The sequence below is a fragment of the Lipophrys pholis genome (genome assembly GCF_963383615.2).
Source record: "Lipophrys pholis genome assembly, contig: SCAFFOLD_69, whole genome shotgun sequence".
Lineage (NCBI taxonomy): Eukaryota > Metazoa > Chordata > Actinopteri > Blenniiformes > Blenniidae > Lipophrys > Lipophrys pholis.
In genome coordinates this window covers 57,501-80,000 of record NW_028291865.1, presented here as the reverse complement: position 1 = coordinate 80,000, position 22,500 = coordinate 57,501, and the positions used below count along the sequence as shown (strand labels likewise).

Genomic DNA, 22,500 nt, shown 5'->3' with positions numbered 1-22,500 from the left:
ACTCCTGTCCTCTCCTCTCTCCTCTCTCCTCTCCTCTCCTCTCCTCTCCTCTCCACTCCTCTCTCCCCTCTCTTCTCCACTCCTCTCCCCTCTCCTCTCCTCTCCTCTCCTCTCCTCTCCTCTCCTCTCCTCTCCTCTCCTCTCTCCCCTCTCCTCTCCCCTCCCTTCTCCTCTCCTCTCCTCTCTCTCTCCCCTCTCCTCTCCTCTCCTCTCCTCTCCCCTCCCTTCTCCTCTCCTCTCCTCTCCACTCCACTCCTCTCTCCCCTCTCCTCTCCTCTCCCCTCCCTTCTCCTCTCCTCTCCTCTCCACTCCTCTCCTCTCTCCCCTCTCCTCTCCTCTCCCCTCCCTTCTCCTCTCCTCTCCTCTCCACTCCTCTCTCCCCTCTCCTCTCCTCTCCACTCCTCTCTCCCCTCTCCTCTCCTCTCCTCTCCTCTCCACTCCTCTCCTCTCCCCTCCCCCCTCCCTTCTCCTCTCCTCTCCTCTCCACTCCTCTCTCCCCTCTCCTCTCCTCTCCACTCCTCTCTCCCCTCTCCACTCCTCTCCTCTCCTCTCCTCTCCTCTCCACTCCTCTCCTCTCCCCTCTCCTCTCCTCTCCCCTCCCTTCTCCTCTCCACTCCTCTCCTCTCCACTCCTCTCCACTCCTCTCCTCTCCTCTCCTCTCCACTCCTCTCTCCCCTCTCCACTCCTCTCCTCTCCTCTCCACTCCTCTCCTCTCCCCTCTCTTCTCCTCTCCACTCCTCTCCTCTCCACTCCTCTCCTCTCCTCTCCACTCCACTCCTCTCCTCTCCTCTCCTCTCCTCTCCACGCCACTCCTCTCTCCCCTCTCCTCTCCTCTCCTCTCCACTCCTCTCCTCTCCTCTCCTCTCCTCTCCTCTCCTCTCCACCCCTCTCTCCCCTCTCCTCTCCACTCCTCTCTCCCCTCCCTTCTCCTCTCCTCTCCCCCCCTCTCCTCACCTCTCCACTCCTGTCCTCTCCTCTCTCCTCTCTCCTCTCCTCTCCTCTCCCCTCCTCTCCTCTCCTCTCCACTCCTCTCTCCCCTCTCTTCTCCACTCCTCTCCCCTCTCCTCTCCTCTCCACTCCTCTCCTCTCCTCTCCTCTCCTCTCTCCCCTCTCCTCTCCTCTCCTCTCCTCTCCCCTCCCTTCTCCTCTCCTCTCCTCTCCACTCCTCTCCTCTCCACTCATCTCCTCTCTCCTCTCCCCTCCCTTCTCCTCTCCTCTCCTCTCCACTCCTCTCTCCCCTCTCCTCTCCTCTCCTCTCCACTCCTCTCTCTCCTCTCCTCTCCACTCCTCTCCTCTCCTCTCCTCTCCTCTCCACTCCTCTCTCCCCTCTCCTCTCCTCTCCTCTCCTCTCCTCTCTCCCCTCTCCTCTCCTCTCCTCTCCACTCCTCTCCTCTCCTCTCCTCTCTCTCCTCTCCTCTCCTCTCCTCTCCTCCCCAGCAGGGCCTAGGAGGGACAGGGATTAGAATTAATACTTTTCTTGTCCTCAGGTGTCACATACCACAGATGAAAACCATGCCGATGTGTCCCTCTGGGCGCCACTGCACGCCCCCAGTGGTCATCAGGGTCACCACACTGAACTTCACATCGGCCTCACTCTGGCGACTATTCGAGGTCATTACACCCACTCACCCTGCCCTGCAGGGTCTGCCTCCACCTGGTGGACGTCCGGGTCATTACACCCACTCACACTGCCCTGCAGGGTCTGCCTCCACCTGGTGGACGTCCGGGTCATTACACCCACTCACACTGCCCTGCAGGGTCTGCCTCCACCTGGTGGACGTCCGGGTCATTACACCCACTCACCCTGCCCTGCAGGGTCTGCCTCCACCTGGTGGACGTTCGGGTCATTACACCCACTCACACTGCCCTGCAGGGTCTGCCTCCACCTGGTGGACGTCCGGGTCATTACACCCACTCACACTGCCCTGCAGGGTCTGCCTCCACCTGGTGGACGTTCGGGTCATTACACCCACTCACACTGCCCTGCAGGGTCTGCCTCCACCTGGTGGACGTCCGGGTCATTACACCCACTCACACTGCCCTGCAGGGTCTGCCTCCACCTGGTGGACGTTCGGGTCATTACACCCACTCACACTGCCCTGCAGGGTCTGCCTCCCCCTGGTGGACGTTCGCGGTCACACACTCTTTGTACATAGTGTTGCTGGTTAATAGATTAGATCTCCGTGTTCGATGTCGTTTGCTCTTTGAATTTGTTGATTTAAGAGATGATTTCAGAATTATTGATGAATTAATACATTTAGTTAATAAATACCTGTTAGCTGAACTGAACGCTTCTTGGTGATTATTGTGTATTTATTGTGTATTTATTGTGTATTTATTGTGTATTTATTGTTGACACTTCACTGGTTTGTAACAGTCTGTGCTCGGATCTCACACCTTCCCTTTTATTTAACATTGTTATATTTTACACAGAAATATTAACTAACTTAAATAAACTTTTTACAAACGAGACTGATATTTTGGTATTAGCTATTTCCAGTGTATCTGGTGGTGCCCCGAGTTATTATTAATACATAAATAACAAATATATTCATTAAGAAATTTTCATGAATAAATAAAATATTTGGGATAATTTATTAACTTTTCAGTAATTACTCAATTACTTTAGGAGTCGTTAATGAGTAAATGACCATTTACTTCCATTAATAATTAAAAATCTTCGTAAATTACTTTCAGTGATTTATTACTTTCAGTAATCTATTACTAATTAATAACTGATTATTTTAACTCTACAAAGTAAAAGTGGTGACACTGTCTGACCAATTACACATCAGTATTTTACTTCTACCTCTGCTTTTGTTTGGAGGGACAAAAACTAATCACAACATTTAGTTCAACTGAAACTTCCTTTTAATTATTGAACTTGAAAAAACAAAAACAAAACCGAAGCCATTATGGAAATAATGGTGACCCCAGTGGTTCCAGTGGTTCCAGTGGTTCCAGTGGTCCCAGTGGTTCCAGTGGTCCCAGTGGCTTCAGTGGTTCCAGTGGTTCCATTTTCCGGTGGTTTCGGTGGTTCCAGAGGTTCCGGTGGTTTTAGTTGTTCTAGTAGTTCCAGTGGTTCCAGTGTTTCCCGTGATCCCGGTGGTTCCAGTGATCCCAGTGGTTCCAGTGTTTCCCAGTGGTTCCAGTGGTTGCGGTGGTTCCAAGTTCCGGTGGTTCCAGTGATCCCGGTGGCTTCGGTGGTTCCAGTGGTTCCAGGTCCCGGTGGTTCCAGTCAGTGGTTCCAGTGGTTGCGGTGGTTCCAGTGATCCCGGTGGCTTCAGTGGTCCCACTGGCTTCAGTGGTTCCAGTGGTTCCAGGTCCCGGTGGTTCCAGTGATCCCAGTGGTTCTAGTTGCTCTCGTGGTTCCGGCAGTTCCAGTGGTTTCAGTGGGTCCAGCCAGGTGAACAGGCAGTGCCAGTGGTTCTGGGAGTTCCGGTGGTTCCAGCCGTTCCAGCGGATCCACTGGATCCAGTGGATCTAGCGGTTCCAGTGGTAAACAGTCGTCCTGCGGACGGTGTTCAGCTGAGGGTTGTCAATAATGTTGGCACAGTAAATATGAAGAACACAGTATTTAATCATCTATTCACTGGTACATGTACCTCCAAGTACAACATCTAACAAAGTACAGCATTTCATGAAACTACTACGTCTTCTGAACTGAGAACACTGGTCCTGTGTCCTCACGAGCTGTAATCTGTAATCAGATTACACATGTCCAACCTCTGCTTCAACCACAACAATAATAGACAAAGGCTTGGTTGTCATGGTAACAGTAAACTGGTTACCATGGTGACTATAAATACAAAACGTTTGTCTGTCTCTGTCCTGTCTCTGTTTCTATCTGTATGTCTCTGTCCTGACTGTGGAGACGTTCCTGTCTCCCTCTTCAGTACTGACTCCACGTGTCAGTAGGTGTGCAGTCTGAAGACCTTGCTCAGCCTGGAGGTGGCGCTGGAGTAGATGAGGAAGGAGCCTTCGGCGGTGCTGAAGTGTTCCCAGTCCCGACAGCCGAAGGTGGGAAGACTGTGGACGGCAACGAAGCCCTCGTAACCCTTCCACCTGAAAATATAGTCCCACACTACAGCGTTAAAGAGGAGAGAGGACAGAAACACTGTGACAGAGTGAAGGTGGAGTGATAACAGAGTGATAAAAGAGTGAGGACGGAGAGACAAAGGAGTGAGGATGGAGTGATAAAGGAGTGAGTATGGAGTGATAAAGGAAGGAGGACGGAGTGATAAAGGAGGGAGGACGGAGTGATAAAGGAAGGAGGACGGAGTGATAACAGAGGAGTGAGGACGGAGTGATAACAGAGGAGTGAGGATGGAGTGATAACAGAGGAGTGAGGACGGAGTGATAACAGAGGAGTGAGGACGGAGTGATAACAGAGGAGTGAGGACGAAGTGATAACAGAGGAGTGAGGACGGAGAGATAACAGAGGAGTGAGGACGGAGTGATAACAGAGGAGTGAGGACGGAGTGATAACAGAGGAGTGAGGACGGAGTGATAACAGAGGAGTGAGGATGGAGTGATAACAGAGGAGTGAGGACGGAGTGATAACAGAGGAGTGAGGACGGAGAGATAACAGAGGAGTGAGGACGGAGTGATAACAGAGGAGTGAGGACGGAGTGAGGACCTGTAGACGACGCTGTTCAGAGAATACGAGCTGCCATCATGGGAATTCGCCACCACGAGGAACTTCTCCTCTCCCACGGTAAAGAATTCCCAATCCACCGCACTGCACACAAGAACAGCAACACCATCAGCAACACCATCAGCAACACCATCAGCAACACCATCAACAGCAACACCATCAGCAACACCATCAGCAACACCATCAGCAACACCATCAGCAGCAACACCATCAGCAGCAACACCATCAGCAACACCATCAGAAGCAACACCATCAACAGCAACACCATCAGCAACACCATCAGCACCACCATCAGCAGCAACACCATCATCAGCAACACCATCATCAGCAACACCATCAGCAACACCATCAGCAGCAACACCATCAGCAACACCATCAGCAGCAACACCATCAGCAGCAACACCATCAGCAGCAACACCATCAGCAACACCATCAGCAGCAACACCATCAGCAACACCATCAGCAGCAACACCATCAGCAGCAACACCATCAACAGCAACACCATCAACAGCAACACCATCAGCAGCAACACCATCAACAGCAACAACAGTAACAACAACACCAACTCTTAGTCGAGTAAGGACTGAGAGACTCTTAGTCGAGTCAGGACTGAGAGACTCTTAGTCGAGTCAGGACGAGAGACTCTTAGTCGAGTCAGGACAGAGAGACTCTAAGTCGAGTCAGGACAGAGGGACTCTTAGTCGAGTCAGGACGGAGGGACTCTTAGTCGAATCAGTACAGAGAGACTCTTAGTCGAGTCAGGACAGAGAGACTCTTAGTCGAGTCAGGATGGAGGGACTCTTAGTCGAGTCAGGATGGAGGGACTCTTAGTCGAGTCAGGACGGAGAGACTCTTAGTCGAGTCAGGACGGAGAGACTCTTAGTCGAGTCACGACAGAGGGACTCTTAGTCGAGTCAGGACGAGAGACTCTTAGTCGAGTCAGGACAGAGAGACTCTTAGTCGAATCAGGACGAGAGACTCTTAGTCGAGTCAGGACAGAGAGACTCTTAGTCGAGTCAGGACGAGAGACTCTTAGTCGAGTCAGGACAGAGAGACTCTTAGTCGAGTCAGGACGAGAGACTCTTAGTCGAGTCAGGACGAGAGACTCTTAGTCGAGTCAGGACGGAGGGACTCTTAGTCGAATCAGGACGGAGAGACTCTTAGTCGAGTCAGGACGGAGAGACTCTTAGTCGAGTCAGGACGGAGAGACTCTTAGTCGAGTCAGGACAGAGGGACTCTTAGTCGAGTCAGGACGAGAGACTCTTAGTCGAGTCAGGACGAGAGACTCTTAGTCGAATCAGGATGGAGAGACTCTTAGTCGAGTCAGGACGGAGAGACTCTTAGTCGAGTCAGGACAGAGAGACTCTTAGTCGAGTCAGGACGGAGGGACTCTTAGTCGAGTCAGGACAGAGAGACTCTTAGTCGAATCAGGACAGAGAGACTCTTAGTCGAGTCAGGACGGAGAGACTCTTAGTCGAGTCAGGACGAGAGACTCTTAGTCGAGTCAGGACGGAGGGACTCTTAGTCGAGTCAGGACAGAGGGACTCCATGAAACGGACCACAGAATCACCGCAGGCAATTCAGGACAATGGATGATGGAGAGACTTCATTTACTGCTGCGGAGGACAAACTGCTCCTTCAACAACATGAAGAGAGAGAGAGAGGGAGGGAGGGAGAGAGGGATGGAGGGAGGGAGGGAGGGAGAAAGAGAGAGAGAGAGAGAGAGAGAGAGAGAGAGCGAGAGCGATGGAGGAGATCCAGGGAGGGACAGTGACTCTGTCCTGACTGCTGACAGTTCTTAAAGACTTTATTGCAAGTACAGTCTTGCCATGTCCTTTCAAATGTCAATATGACTTCTCTTGATTCATATATGTATATGCAGGAGGAGGAGACACTGCAGGAGGAGACACTGCAGGAGGAGGAGACACTGCAGGAGGAGGAGACACTGCAGGAGGAGACACTGCAGGAGGAGGAGACACTGCAGGAGGAGGAGACACTGCAGGAGGAGGAGACACTGCAGGAGGAGGAGACACTGCAGGAGGAGACACTGCAGGAGGAGGAGACACTGCAGGAGGAGGACACACTGCAGGAGGAGGAGACACTGCAGGAGGAGACACTGTAGGAGGAGGAGACACTGCAGGAGGAGGACACACTGCAGGAGGAGGAGACACTGCAGGAGAAGGACACACTGCAGGAGGAGGAGACACTGCAGGAGGAGGAGACACTGTAGGAGGAGACACTGCAGGAGGAGGAGACACTGCAGGAGGACACACTGCAGGAGGAGGAGACACTGCAGGAGGAGGAGACACTGCAGGAGGAGGACACACTGCAGGAGGAGGACACACTGCAGGAGGAGGAGACGCTGCAGGAGGAGGACACACTGCAGGAGGAGGAGACACTGCAGGAGGAGACACTGCAAAAGGAGGAGACACTGCAGGAGGAGGAGACACTGCAGGAGGAGACACTGTAGGAGGAGGAGACACTGCAGGAGGAGGAGACACTGCAGGAGGGGGAGACACTGCAGGAGGAGGAGACACTGTAGGAGGAGGAGACACTGCAGGAGGAGGAGACACTGCAGGAGGAGGAGACACTGCAGGAGGAGGAGACACTGAGGTATCATGTGAGTCCAAAAATATATAGAAACTAAAAGTAAAAAATGTGTTGCAGGACTTAGAGGCTGATCAGTGCGATGGTGAGTATCTGCTGAAGTACAACTGTGATATGAACCAGAGAAAACCAGAGTTAATCCTGAAGTTACCTAGATAAGAGAAAACCAGAGTTAATCCTGAAGTTACCAAGATAAGAGAAAACCAGAGTTAATCCTGAAGTTACCTAGATAAGAGAAAACCAGAGTTAATCCTGAAGTTACCTGGATAAGAGAAAACCAGGGTTAATCCTGAAGTTACCTAGATAAGAGAAAACCAGGGTTAATCCTGAAGTTACCTAGATAAGAGAAAACCAGAGTTAATCCTGAAGTTACCTTGATAAGAGAAAACCAGAGTTAATCCTGAAGTTACCAAGATAAGAGAAAACCAGGGTTAATCCTGAAGTTACCAAGATAAGAGAAAACCAGAGTTAATCGTGAAGTTACCTGGATAAGAGAAAACCAGGGTTAATCCTGAAGTTACCTAGATAAGAGAAAACCAGGGTTAATCCTGAAGTTACCTAGATAAGAGAAAACCAGAGTTAATCCTGAAGTTACCTTGATAAGAGAAAACCAGAGTTAATCCTGAAGTTACCAAGATAAGAGAAAACCAGGGTTAATCCTGAAGTTACCTAGATAAGAGAAAACCAGGGTTAATCCTGAAGTTACCAAGATAAGAGAAAACCAGAGTTAATCCTGAAGTTACCAAGATAAGAGAAAACCAGGGTTAATCCTGAAGTTACCAAGATAAGAGAAAACCAGAGTTAATCCTGAAGTTACCAAGATAAGAGAAAACCAGAGTTAATCCTGAAGTTACCTAGATAAGAGAAAACCAGGGTTAATCCTGAAGTTACCAAGATGAGAGAAAACCAGAGTTAATCCTGAAGTTACCAAGATAAGAGAAAACCAGAGTTAATCCTGAAGTTACCTGGATAAGAGAAAACCAGAGTTAATCCTGAAGTTACCTAGATAAGAGAAAACCAGGGTTAATCCTGAAGTTACCAAGATGAGAGAAAACCAGAGTTAATCCTGAAGTTACCAAGATAAGAGAAAACCAGAGTTAATCCTGAAGTTACCTGGATAAGAGAAAACCAGAGTTAATCCTGAAGTTACCAAGATAAGAGAAAACTAGAGTTAATCCTGACAGGGGGGTCAGTACTCTAAGGGGGGGTCGGGGCTCAGGGGGGGGTAGGAATTCGGGGGGATCAGTATTCAGAGGATCAGTACTCTAAGGAGGTGTCAGTACTCTAAGGGGGGGTGGTACTCTAAGTGGGGGTGGTACTCTAAGTGGGGTCAGTATTCGGGGGGGTCAGTATTCAGAGGATCAGTACTTTAAGGAGGGCTCAGTACTCTAAGGGGGGTCTGGTACTCTAAGTGGGGTCAGTATTCAGAGGGTCAGTACTCTAAGGGGGGTTTGGTACTCCAAGTGGGGTCAGTATTCAGGGGGTCAGTACTCTAATGGGGGGTTGGTAGTCTCAGGGGGGGTCAGTATTCAGGGGGTCAGTACTCTAAAGGGGGGGGTCATTGCTCGGGGGGGTAGGTATTCGGAGGAGTCACCTGTGAGTCAGGATGTCCTGGAAGCGGATGAAGGTCCGGGTCAGGGTGTTCAGCTCGTAGATGGTGGAGTTGATGCTGTAGAGACTCGGACCACGGTCCAGAACCTTCTGGCTGTTTGCCACCGCCAGGAAGACCCGGTCCTCGATCTGGAACATCTCCCAGTCGGTGGCCCCCACAGTCTGCAGAGAGACCAGGACACTGTGAAAACTGAGACCCGGTATGGGGCCAGCAGAACTGATCCAGGACCAGCAGCTGCTCTCACATACGAAACACTCTGGGACTGTCAGGTGGTCCATGACTGATCTACCAGGGACTGTCAGGAGGTCCCTGACTGATCTACCAGGGACTGTCAGGAGCTCTATGACTGATCTAACAGGGACTGTCAGGAGGTCCCTGACTGCTCTACCAGGGACTGTCAGGAGGTCCCTGACTGATCTACCAGGGACTGTCAGGAGCTCTATGACTGATCTACCAGGGACTGTCAGGAAGTCCCTGACTGCTCTACCAGGGACTGTCAGGAGGTCCCTGACTGATCTACCAGGGACTGTCAGGAGGTCCCTGACTGCTCTACCAGGGACTGTCAGGAGGTCCCTGACTGATCCACCAGGGACTGTCAGGAGGTCCCTGACTGCTCTACCAGGGACTGTCAGGAGGTCCCTGACTGATCCACCAGGGACTGTCAGGAGGTCTCTGACTGATCCACCAGGGACTGTCAGGAGGTCCTTGACTACCAGGGACTGGGACAACCCACAAGGGTAAAACTGTCCAGATTGAGGTGGTCTAAGTTTCTCTGAGAACATCTGAGGTGGGTTGAGGTCTAAGAGGGTCTGAGGCACTAACAAGAGGTTGGCAGAGAACGAAGACAACCAAAGACACACCGGGTGAGTCCGGACCAGGTCTGCAGGTCATGAACGTGGTCTTACTGAAGACCAGGTCCAGGTGAAGGTGACGTTCTGAGCAGGAATCTGATTCCGGACAGCAAGTGAAAGCAGTCGACCCTGAATCTGATTGAGGTTCAAGACCGAGTCCTCCAGTCTGAACAGCTGAACCAATCAGAGCGCTGCCTGCTGCATGGCTGGGGTGGGGGTGTCCCACTACCTGGACAGGTAAGGAGTCGTTCCCTTCAAGCCGGTGGCTCACCGGGATGTTCTGGAAGGTCTGGAAGCCGCCGTCCAACCAAACGTAGACGGTGGAACTGACCACTGTCGTCTGGCCGTCGAACGTGTTCGCAACCGCCAGGAAGTGGAACGGTCCCGCCGAGAAGAACTCCCAGTCGTACGCTCCGGATGTGGACAGGGTCTGGTTTACCTCGAACATCTGGGGGGGACAAGGTGGTGAGGAACAGAGGAGAACAATACTGGAGAGAACAATGGAGAGAACCCAAGAGAGAACCTGGAGAGGACCTGGTTCAGTTCACCCCTTCACCATCACCAGTGTCCTCGTCTCCAGAATGTTCTTGCTCAGGTCCAAGTCCTAATATAGGTTCCAGATTCTCCCTGAACAAATTATCTTTAGATCCCAGAGTTCAGGATGGAGGAGGCGTACGAATCTTCCAGGACCTGTTTAGTTCGTCAGCAGCGTTTATAGACGAGGGTCATGGAGGGACAGTCGGACTCACCTTGGACTCTGGGTTCCACCTGTAGATCACACTGTGGATGTTGTGGTTGGAGTCTGAAGACACACAGAACACAGTTACAATCCTAAAGTTATACAGTCCTCCAGTGTTACAGTTCTCCAGTGTTACAGTCCTCCAGTGTTACAGTTCTCCAGTGTTACAGTCCTACAGTGTTACAGTCCTCCAGTGTTACAGTCCTCCAGTGTTACAGTTCTCCAGTGTTACAGTCCTCCAGTGTTACAGTCCTACAGTGTTACAGTTCTCCAGTGTTACAGTCCTCCAGTGTTACAGTCCTACAGTGTTACAGTCCTCCAGTGTTACAATCCTCCAGTGTTACAATCCTGCAGTGTTACAATCCTACAGTGTTACAGTCCTCCAGTGTTACAGTCCTCCAGTGTTACAATCCTACAGTGTTACAATCCTACAGTGTTACAGTCCTCCAGTGTTACAATCCTACAGTGTTACAATCCTACAGTGTTACAGTTCTCCAGTATTACAGTCCTCCAGTGTTACAATCCTACAGTGTTACAGTTCTCCAGTGTTACAGTCCTCCAGTGTTACAGTCCTCCAGTGTTACAGTCCTACAGTGTTACAATCCTACAGTGTTACAATCCTACAGTGTTACAGTTCTCCAGTGTTACAGTCCTCCAGTGTTACAATCCTACAGTGTTACAGTCCTACAGTGTTACAGTCCTCCAGTGTTACAATCCTACAGTGTTACAATCCTACAGTGTTACAGTTCTCCAGTGTTACAGTCCTACAGTGTTACAATCCTACAGTGTTACAGTTCTCCAGTGTTACAGTCCTCCAGTGTTACAGTCCTCCAGTGTTACAGTCCAACAGTGTTACAATCCTACAGTGTTACAATCCTACAGTGTTACAGTCCTCCAGTGTTACAATCCTAGAGTGTTACAGTCCTCCAGTGTTACAGTCCTACAGTGTTACAGTTCTCCAGTGTTACAGTCCTACAGTGTTACAGTTCTCCAGTGTTACAGTCCTCCAGTGTTACAATCCTACAGTGTTACAATCCTACAGTGTTACAGTCCTCCAGTGTTACAATCCTAGAGTGTTACAGTCCTCCAGTGTTACAGTCCTACAGTGTTACAGTTCTCCAGTGTTACAGTCCTACAGTGTTACAGTTCTCCAGTGTTACAGTTCTCCAGTGTTACAGTCCTCCAGTGTTACAGTGTTACAGTTCTCCAGTGTTACAGTCCTCCAGTGTTACAATCCTACAGTGTTACAATCCTACAGTGTTACAGTCCTCCAGTGTTACAGTCCTACAGTGTTACAGTTCTCCAGTGTTACAGTCCTCCAGTGTTACAATCCTACAGTGTTACAATCCTACAGTGTTACAATCCTACAGTGTTACAGTCCTACAGTGTTACAATCCTACAGTGTTACAATCCTCCAGTGTTACAATCCTCCAGTGTTACAATCCTACAGTGTTACAGTCCTACAGTGTTACAGTTCTCCAGTGTTACAGTCCTCCAGTGTTACAGTCCTACAGTGTTACAGTTCTCCAGTGTTACAGTCCTCCAGTGTTACAGTCCTACAGTGTTACAGTCCTACAGTGTTACAGTTCTCCAGTGTTACAGTCCTCCAGTGTTACAGTCCTACAGTGTTACAGTTCTCCAGTGTTACAGTCCTCCAGTGTTACAGTCCTACAGTGTTACAGTCCTCCAGTGTTACAGTCCTACAGTGTTACAGTCCTACAGTGTTACAGTTCTCCAGTGTTACAGTCCTCCAGTGTTACAGTCCTACAGTGTTACAATCCTCCAGTGTTACAGTCCTCCAGTGTTACAGTCCTACAGTGTTACAGTCCTCCAGTGTTACAGTCCTCCAGTGTTACAGTCCTACAGTGTTACAATCCTCCAGTGTTACAGTCCTCCAGTGTTACAGTCCTCCAGTGTTACAATCCTACAGTGTTACAGTCCTCCAGTGTTACAGTCCTCCAGTGTTACAGTTCTCTGATGAATTCCACAGACCAATAAAAAGTCACAGTGAGAGCGCCACCTGGAGGATGGACAGGAAGTGCTGCAGAACCGGCCTATACATGCTTCAATCAGCCTCAAACTTTACATGTGTGATCACAGTCAGTCCTCATCCTCCAGAGGCCAAAATACACTGACCAGCAGCGCCCCCTGGAGGAGCTTCCAGTCACTGACCAGCAGCGCTCCCTGGAGGAGCTTCCAGTCACTGACCAGCAGCGCCCCCTGGAGGAGCTTCCACTCACTGACCAGCAGCGCCCCCTGGAGGAGCTTCCACTCACTGACCAGCAGCGCCCCCTGGAGGAGCTTCCACTCACTGACCAGCAGCGCCCCCTGGAGGAGCTTCCACTCACTGACCAGCAGCGCCCCCTGGAGGAGCTTCCACTCACTGACCAGCAGCGCCCCCTGGAGGAGCTTCCAGTCACTGACCAGCAGCGCCCCCTGGAGGAGCTTCCACTCACTGACCAGCAGCGCCCCCTGGAGGAGCTTCCACTCACTGACCAGCAGCGCCCCCTGGAGGAGCTTCCAGTCACTGACCAGCAGCGCCCCCTGGAGGAGCTTCCAGTCACTGACCAGCAGCGCCCCCTGGAGGAAAGTAGCAGCTTAATTTTGTGGTTAAAGTTTCTGTGTGAAGCTTGTGAGAAAGTTAAAGAGAAGATTTGAAGCTTTCCTGAAGCTGTGTGTGTGTGTGTGTGTGTGTGTGTGTGTGTGTGTGTGTGTGTGTGTGTGTGTGTGTGTGTGTGTGTGTGTGTGTGTGTGTGTGTGTGTGTGTGTGTGTGTGTGTGTGTGTGTGTGTGTGTGTGTGTGTGTGTGTGTGTGTGTGTGTGTGTGTGTGTGAGCAGCTGCAGTGTGTTTGATCTTGTCTGTTGGATCTTCAAACGTTTCTTCAACCAGCTGCTCTGATCTTCTCTCAGATTACCTCCCAGCTGCTGCATCATGTCTCCACCAGAACCTCCACTAGAATCTCCACCAGAACCTCCAGTAGAACATATGCTAGAACTTGTACAAGAACCTCCACCAGAACCTCTTGTAAACGTCCACCAGAACTTCCATTAGAAACTCCACTTGAACCTTCACAGAACCTCCTGTAGAACCTCCTGTAGAACTTCCACCAGAACCTCCACCAGAACCTCCACTAGAATCTCCACTAGAACCTCCACCAGAATCGCCACTAGAACCTATACTACAACCTTCACAGAACCTCCTCTAGAACCTCCACCAGAACCTCCACCAGAATCGCCACTAGAACCTATACTACAACCTTCACAGAACCTCCACCAGAACCTCCACCAGAATCTCCACTAGAACCTATACTCAAACCTCCACTAGAACCTCCACCTAAACCTCCTCTGGAACCTCCACCAGAACCTCCACTAGAACTTATACTCAAACCTCCACTAGAACCTCCACCTGAACCTCCACCAGAACCTCCACTAGAACCTATACTCAAACCTCCACTAGAACCTCCACCTAAACCTCCTCTGGAACCTCCACCAGAACCTCCACTAGAACCTATACTCGAACCTCCACCTGAACCTCCTGTAGAACCGAATGAGGAAGGTTCTAAGAGCAGCTCTGATCTCAGTGAGGAGGAGCGGTCAACCCGTCGCTCCATGATGCTGAAAGCTGATTGGCTGGTAGAGAAAGAAGAGAGAACCAAGCCTCTGAGCTCCTCCTAATGAATGGAGAGTAAAATTAACCCTTCAAATATTCAACATGTGAAATAAGGAACAATATTTTATGTTGAAACTCAGAAAACCTCATTTGATTTGTTCACAGCTTAAAATGACTGAACTCACCTGGTTCTCATGCTGGTTATTATATTGATTTGATTATTGTTCTCTGTTCTGTCCTCGCTGCTTATTTGGACCTCTTAATGTATTAGAACCATATTAATGGTGGAGTTCCTGTGATTTACCTCCAAGGTGGGGCTGCTGCAGCTCACCTGGAGACAGGTGTCACCTGGAGACAGGTGTCACCTGGAGACAGGTGTCAGCTGGAGACAGGTGTCACCTGGAGACAGGTGTCACCTGGAGACAGGTGTCAACTGGAGACAGGTGTCAGCTGGAGACAGGTGTCACCTGGAGACAGGTGTCACCTGGAGACAGGTATCAGCTGGAGACAGGTGTCAACTGGAGACAGGTATCACCTGGAGACAGGTATCACCTGGAGACAGGTGTCAACTGGAGACAGGTATCACCTGGAGACAGGTGTCACAGTGTACTGCAGCTCACCTGGAGACAGGTATCACCTGGAGACAGGTATCAGCTGGAGACAGGTATCACCTGGAGACAGGTATCAGCTGGAGACAGGTATCAGCTGGAGACAGGTATCAGCTGGAGACAGGTGTCACCTGGAGACAGGTATCAGCTGGAGACAGGTATCACCTGGAGACAGGTGTCACCTGGAGACAGGTATCAGCTGGAGACAGGTATCAGCTGGAGACAGGTGTCAGCTGGAGACAGGTGTCACCTGGAGACAGGTGTCACCTGGAGACAGACACCATCTTGTCCCCCCTCAGGAGTTCTCTTAGGCCTTCAGATGTTTGTGAATTACTTTTATCTCAGGAAGTGAAAAGTCAAAGAAAAATCTTCAAACTGAAGGAGTTCTAAGATGTTTTTTAAAAGTGACGTCACTCAGAGACTTTTAGTCTCAGGATGCTCTGTGAAGACGGGACCTGGTTCTGCAGGTTCGTCCCTGTAAAGAGCTTTTCTTCCCTCCATCTCGACTGCTTGGTCATGTGACTGTTTAGCATTTGGATCAACACAAGCGTCATTGAAACTGACTCAAGTCGACGTGATTGGTCGGTGTACTGATCACCTCGTCTGTGATTGGCTACCACCAGGAAGGTGTGGTTGTGGATGTGGAAGGCCTCCCAGTCCAGAGCGGCGTGAGTTTCCAGAGTCTGGAACCGCAGGAAGCGCCGCCGCCGCCGGCTCCAGCGGTAGATGACTGACAGCTCAGGCTCCGCCTCCATGAAGTTCGCCACCACCAGAAACACCTGGAACCACCAAAAGACATCGTTTCAATGTGTGTGTGCCACTGCAGGGGGCAGTACCACTGTCTCACTGCAGTACCTCTGTCTCACTGCAGTACTACTATCTCACTGCAGTACCTAAGTCTCACTGCAGTACTACTATCTCACTGCAGTACCTCTGTCTCACTGCAGTACTACTATCTCACTGCAGTACCTAAGTCTCACTGCAGTACCACTATCTCACTGCAGTACTACTATCTCACTGCAGTACTACTATCTCACTGCAGTACCTAAGTCTCACTGCAGTACCACTATCTCACTGCAGTACTACTATCTCACTGCAGTACCTAAGTCTCACTGCAGTACCACTATCTCACTGCAGTACTACTATCTCACTGCAGTACCTAAGTCTCACTGCAGTACCACTATCTCACTGCAGTACCTCTGTCTCACTGCAGTACTACTATCTCACTGCAGTACCTAAGTCTCACTGCAGTACCACTACCTCACTGCAGTACCTAAGTCTCACTGCAGTACCACTATCTCACTGCAGTACCAAAGTCTCACTGCAGTACTACTAGCTCACTGCAGTACTACTAGCTCACTGCAGTACCTAAGTCTCACTGCAGTACCACTATCTCACTGCAGTACTACTATCTCACTGCAGTACCTAAGTCTCACTGCAGTACCACTATCTCACTGCAGTACCTAAGTCTCACTGCAGTACCTAAGTCTCACTGCAGTACCACTACCTCACGGCAGTACCTAAGTCTCACTGCAGTGCCACTGTCTCACTGCAGTACCTCTGTCTCACTGCAGTACTACTGTATCACTGCAGTGCCACCATCTCACTGCAGTACTACTATTCACTGCAGTACCAAAGTCTCACTGCAGTACTACTATCTCACTGCAGTACTACTATCTCACTGCAGTACCTAAGTCTCACTGCAGTACCACTATCTCACTGCAGTACTACTATCTCACTGCAGTACCTAAGTCTCACTGCAGTACCACTATCTCACTGCAGTGCTACTATCTCACTGCAGTACCACTATCTCACTGCAGTACTACTATCTCACTCCAGTACCTAAGTCTCACTGCAGTACCACTGTCTCACTGCAGTACCACTGTCTCACTGCAGTACTACTATCTCACTGCAGTACCACTATCTCACTGCAGTGCTACGATCTCACTGCAGTACTACTATCTCACTGCAGTACCTAAGTCTCACTGCAGTACTACTATCTCACTGCAGTACCTAAGTCTCACTGCAGTACCACTATCTCACTGCAGTACCTCTGTCTCACTGCAGTACTACTATCTCACTGCAGTACCTAAGTCTCACTGCAGTACCACTACCTCACTGCCGTACCTAAGTCTCACTGCAGTACCACTATCTCACTGCAGTACCAAAGTCTCACTGCAGTACTACTATCTCACTGCAGTACTACTAGCTCACTGCAGTACCTAAGTCTCACTGCAGTACCACTATCTCACTGCAGTACTACTATCTCACTGCAGTACCTAAGTCTCACTGCAGTACCACTATCTCACTGCAGTACCTCTGTCTCACTGCAGTACTACTATCTCACTGCAGTACCTAAGTCTCACTGCAGTACCTAAGTCTAACTGCAGTACCACTACCTCACGGCAGTACCTAAGTCTCACTGCAGTGCCACTGTCTCACTGCAGTACCTCTGTCTCACTGCAGTACTACTGTATCACTGCAGTGCCACCATCTCACTGCAGTACTACTATTCACTGCAGTACTGCTATCTCACTGCAGTACCTAAGTCTCACTTCAGTACCACTATCTCACTGCAGTACTACTATCTCACTGCAGTACCCAAGTCTCACTGCAGTACCACTATCTCACTGCAGTACCTAAGTCTCACTGCAGTACCACTATCTCACTGCAGTACCTAAGTCTCACTGCAGTACCACTATCTCAATGCAGTGCTACTATCTCACTGCAGTACCACTATCTCACTGCAGTACCAAAGTCCCACTGCAGTGCCACTGTCTCACTGCAGTGCCACTGTCTCACTGCTGTACTATTATCACACTGCAGTACCTAAGTCTCACTGCAGTACCACTATCTCACTGCAGTACTACTATCTCACTGCAGTACCTCTGTCTCACTGCAGTACTACTATCTCACTGCAGTACCTAAGTCTCACTGCAGTACCACTATCTCACTGCAGTACTACTATCTCACTGCAGTACTACTATCTCACTGCAGTACCTAAGTCTCACTGCAGTACCACTATCTCACTGCAGTACTACTATCTCACTGCAGTACCTAAGTCTCACTGCAGTACCACTATCTCACTGCAGTGCTACTATCTCACTGCAGTACTACTATCTCACTGCAGTACCTAAGTCTCACTGCAGTACTACTATCTCACTGCAGTACCTAAGTCTCACTTCAGTACCACTATCTCACTGCAGTACTACTATCTCACTGCAGTACCTAAGTCTCACTGCAGTACCACTATCTCACTGCAGTGCTACTATCTCACTGCAGTACCACTATCTCACTGCAGTACCACTATCTCACTGCAGTACTACTATCTCACTGCAGTACCACTGTCTCACTGCAGTACCACTATCTCACTGCAGTGCTACTATCTCACTGCAGTACTACTATCTCACTGCAGTACCTAAGTCTCACTGCAGTACTACTATCTCACTGCAGTACCACTATCTCACTGCAGTACTACTATCTCACTGCAGTACCTAAGTCTCACTGCAGTACCACTATCTCACTGCAGTGCTACTATCTCACTGCAGTACCACTATCTCACTGCAGTACTACTATCTCACTGCAGTTCCTAAGTCTCACTGCAGTACCACTATCTCACTGCAGTACCACTATCTCACTGCAGTACCTAAGTCTCACTGCAGTACCACTGTCTCACTGCAGTACTACTATCTCACTGCAGTACTACAGACTTTCCAGGAGCACGGCTGTTCCGCTGCGTCGTGCACGAGGGCGCGTGCGACCTGGAAAGTCACAGGTTTGAGTTGGTGACCTTCCTCGTCAGCTGCTTGTGACTGGACATGGTCTCCATCTGGACGGAGTCCTGAGAAGAGCCACCATGATCGGTCGCAGCCCTGCAAGACCTCCGGCCTCCCCGGACGCCTCTCCCGTGTTTCCCTGCTGAAAATGGCTCGCCGTCCGTTGATCAGCGTCCCGCTCCTCGGAACTAGAACCGTGAGCAGGCTCAGCGTCTCCTCGCAGCCCAGAGCCGGGTTCCAGCCGGACCGGGTGGCGGGTACAGTGGGCTTCTGGAGAGACACAACATCCACAGCAACAAGGTGGAGCATGTGGTGGAGAGCTTACGGGAGGAGGCACTGATGTCCGAGTCGTGAAGAGAGGAGGACAGGATGAGGAGGTGGTGCGATGGGCTGACACCATCATCTCCGCCGCAGGTGATGGAACAAGGCTTCTTGTTGGAGTAAAGACGGACCCCGAGAGGTCAGAAGGTCATCTGGGCCCTCCTGTACGGTACACTCCAGCCTTCCCAGAGGCACTGGAGGAACTCCACCGCGGTGAGTTCAGGTGGCTGTGGCGTCCGTCTGCACTTGGAGGCGCTGGAATAAATCCCACTTCTGACACCTTATGTGACGGGTCCTCTCAACCTCCCCTAACTGGGGAAACGATGACGTAGTCGTCAGCTGTGTTTGTTGGTTTTCTATTTATAGTTCTGGCCTCCCTAACCCTCCCAAAAACACTGAATCATAATATTTACAAAGTGCAAAACCCAAAAATACCCAAATGTGAAAATAAACAAAGCAAAGAAAACTCTATCTCCCAACGTGTACCGGCTATTTACATCCGAGTTCTTCCTCAACCTCAGGATTCCACAAAGACACTCCACAGATCCGTCCCGGTCCACAGATCCGTCCTGGTCCACAGATCAGTCCTGGTCCACAGAGCCGTCCCGGTCCACAGATCCGTCCTGGTCCACAGATCAGTCCTGGTCCACAGAGCCGTCCCGGTCCACAGATCAGTCCTGGTCCACAGATCCGTCCTGGTCCACAGATCAGTCCTGGTCCACAGATCCGTCCCGGTCCACAGATCCGTCCTGGTCCCCCCCCTCACCAGAGTCCAACTCCCCCATCAGGCCCGGCGCGGCCCGTTTTATCCACTTAGCCCCTCCCACTGGGCGGAACCTTTCGCCAGCAAAGATCATTATTTTATTCTGAACCCCAAATCCTAATAAATACTTTTTCCATCATTAAATCCATATTACCCCGTACTGACAGGATGATGCCCCCCCACAGTAACCCCTCAGTACCCGGCAACAAGTTTTAAAGTAGATAAATAATAATATTGTTCACGTGACTGAAACCTTCCGGGCCCAAACCATTTAACCCGCCTGGTGGTACGGCCCGGGTTCACCAGTCACCCTGCAGGCTGCCCTCCGCTACTCTGGAGGGTGAGAGAGGGTGTGAATGTAGGAGTGACGTGTAGGCAGAGTGAGCACCCTCGTCTGCCTCCAGCAGGGAAACACGTCCCTGGACCCGGGAACCAGTTTCTGGAGTTGATCTCCACCGTAACATTGACAGCGCCGGGTGAGCGCCCCCAGCGCTGGTACTGTCCGGCCAGCGGAGAGAGGAAAGGTCCGCTCCGGGCATGACGGTGCGTTCATGGGTGCTCCGTCACATGCTGTCTCACTGCAGTACCACTGTCTCACTGCAGTACCAAAGTCTCACTGCAGTGCCACTGTCTCACTGCAGTGCCACTGTCTCACTGCAGTACCACTGTCTCACTGCAGTACCAAAGTCTCACTGCAGTACCACTGTCTCACTGCAGTGCCACTGTCTCACTGCAGTACCACTGTCTCACTGCGGTGCCACTGTCTCACTGCAGTACTACTATCTCACTGCAGTACCAAAGTCTCACTGCAGTACCACTGTCTCACTGCAGTACTACTATCTCACTGCAGTACCAAAGTCTCACTGCAGTGCCACTGTCTCACTGCAGTACCACTGTCTCACTGCAGTACTACTATCTCACTGCAGTACCAAAGTCTCACTGCAGTACTACTATCTCACTGCAGTGCCACTGTCTCACTGCAGTACTACTATCTCACTGCAGTACCAAAGTCTCACTGCAGTGCCACTGTCTCACTGCAGTACCACTGTCTCACTGCAGTACTACTATCTCACTGCAGTACCAAAGTCTCACTGCAGTGCCACTGTCTCACTGCAGTACCACTGTCTCACTGCAGTACTACTATCTCACTGCAGTACCAAAGTCTCACTGCAGTACTACTATCTCACTGCAGTGCCACTGTCTCACTGCAGTACCACTGTCTCACTGCAGTACTACTATCTCACTGCAGTACCAAAGTCTCACTGCAGTGCCACTGTCTCACTGCAGTACCACTGTCTCACTGCAGTACTACTATCTCACTGCAGTACCAAAGTCTCACTGCAGTACCACTGTCTCACTGCAGTACCAAAGTCTCACTGCAGTACCATTGTCTCACTGCAGTACTACTATCTCACTGCAGTACCAAAGTCTCACTGCAGTACCACTGTCTCACTGCAGTACCACTGTCTCACTGCAGTACTACTATCTCACTGCAGTACCAAAGTCTCACTGCAGTACTACTATCTCACTGCAGTACCAAAGTCTCACTGCAGTACCACTGTCTCACTGCAGTACTACTATCTCACTGCAGTACCGCTGTCTCACTGCAGTACCACTGTCTCACTGCAGTACTACTATCTCACTGCAGTACCGCTGTCTCACTGCAGTACCACTGTCTCACTGCAGTACCACTGTCTCACTGACCTGGTTGTTCTAGGTGGTTCTTGTTCTGGTCTCACCTGGTCCTGGACGGTAAAGTGTTTCCATGCTCGGGCCTCCTGGGTGCTGATGGTCTGGAACAGCTGGAAGGACCCGTCCCTCCACTGGTAGATTCCAGACCCGGACCTGGAGTCCCTGCAGAAGGAGGGGGGGAAAGGACTTTTACCATGGGGACCTGGAGAACATCTGGAGGACCCTTGAAGGAACCCTGGCAGACACAGAGTCTCTACCAGTGCTGGTTCTTCACCTGTTGGCCGCTGCCATGAAGACGCCTTCAGACGGGACAGAGAACACCTCCACGTCAAAGGTCTCGGACCGCGTGTACAGGTCCTGGTAGTCCTCCAGGTAGTCCAGACGCTCTTGGTCTGAAGAGGAATGTCAGAGGAACATCAGAGAACACTAGAGAACACTAGAAGAAGATTAGAGGGACATCAGAGGAACATTACAGAACATGAGAAGAACCTTGGAGGATAAGAACAGGTTGGACTCACAGAACAACAGATTCCTCCACAGTTGTCCGTCACACAGAAGCAGAGCTTTCTGCTGAGTGTTGAACCAGAGGCGTCCCTGCTGGGGGGCTGAGCAGGGTGGGGGGGCTGAGCAGGGTGGGGGGGTAGAGCAGGGTGGGGGGGTAGAGCAGGGTGGGGGGGCTGAGCAGGGTGGGGGGGTAGAGCAGGGTGGGGGGGCTGAGCAGGGTGGGGGGGCTGAGCAGGGTGGGGGGGTAGAGCAGGGTGGGGGGGCTGAGCAGGGTGGGGGGGTAGAGCAGGGTGGGGGGGCTCCCACCATCACTCTGCAGTCTGAAACACAGACAAGTTCTCTGATCAGCCTGAACGACTTCACAGTGGAACACGGTTCCATTCCTGGAGGAAGCAGTCTCACAACACACACACACACACACACACACACACACACACACACACACACACACACACACACACACACACACACACACACACACACAAGGCTGAACAGGGTGGCTCAGGCTAACTGATAACAGCTTCAGGGTTTTAAAGTGACGGCGCACAAAAACACACCTGTACAAGTCAGCACCTGTCAGACCTCACACTGTTTCCACGGAAACACACTTCAAACGGCAGTGTCAGTCTCGGTTGGTCACACACACACACACACACACACACACACACACACACACACACACACACACACACACACACACACACACACACACACACACACACACACACACATGCAGTGGTTGTCAGTTGGAAGCTCAGGTT

At 50.8% G+C, this 22,500-nt stretch overlaps 1 protein-coding gene across 1 annotated transcript in view; it reads right to left on the bottom strand.

Moving 5' to 3' along the window:
- Window positions 1-2,855: 2,855 nt before the first annotated feature.
- The window catches only part of LOC308128419 (thrombospondin-type laminin G domain and EAR repeat-containing protein-like), a 23,458-nt gene continuing 3,813 nt past the window's right edge, over window positions 2,856-22,500 (bottom strand). Inside the window, exons 7-17 of the mRNA XM_080494115.1 lie at window positions 22,297-22,312; window positions 21,819-22,059; window positions 21,709-21,724; window positions 21,510-21,627; window positions 21,283-21,397; window positions 15,282-15,462; window positions 10,477-10,529; window positions 9,999-10,175; window positions 8,859-9,037; window positions 4,640-4,741; window positions 2,856-4,065 (exon numbers count right to left, since the gene is read on the bottom strand). Coding sequence (XP_080350241.1) covers window positions 3,912-4,065; window positions 4,640-4,741; window positions 8,859-9,037; window positions 9,999-10,175; window positions 10,477-10,529; window positions 15,282-15,462; window positions 21,283-21,397; window positions 21,510-21,627; window positions 21,709-21,724; window positions 21,819-22,059; window positions 22,297-22,312 — 1,352 coding nt within the window. The 3' untranslated portion in view covers window positions 2,856-3,911. The remainder of the gene's footprint in view (window positions 4,066-4,639; window positions 4,742-8,858; window positions 9,038-9,998; window positions 10,176-10,476; window positions 10,530-15,281; window positions 15,463-21,282; window positions 21,398-21,509; window positions 21,628-21,708; window positions 21,725-21,818; window positions 22,060-22,296; window positions 22,313-22,500) is intronic.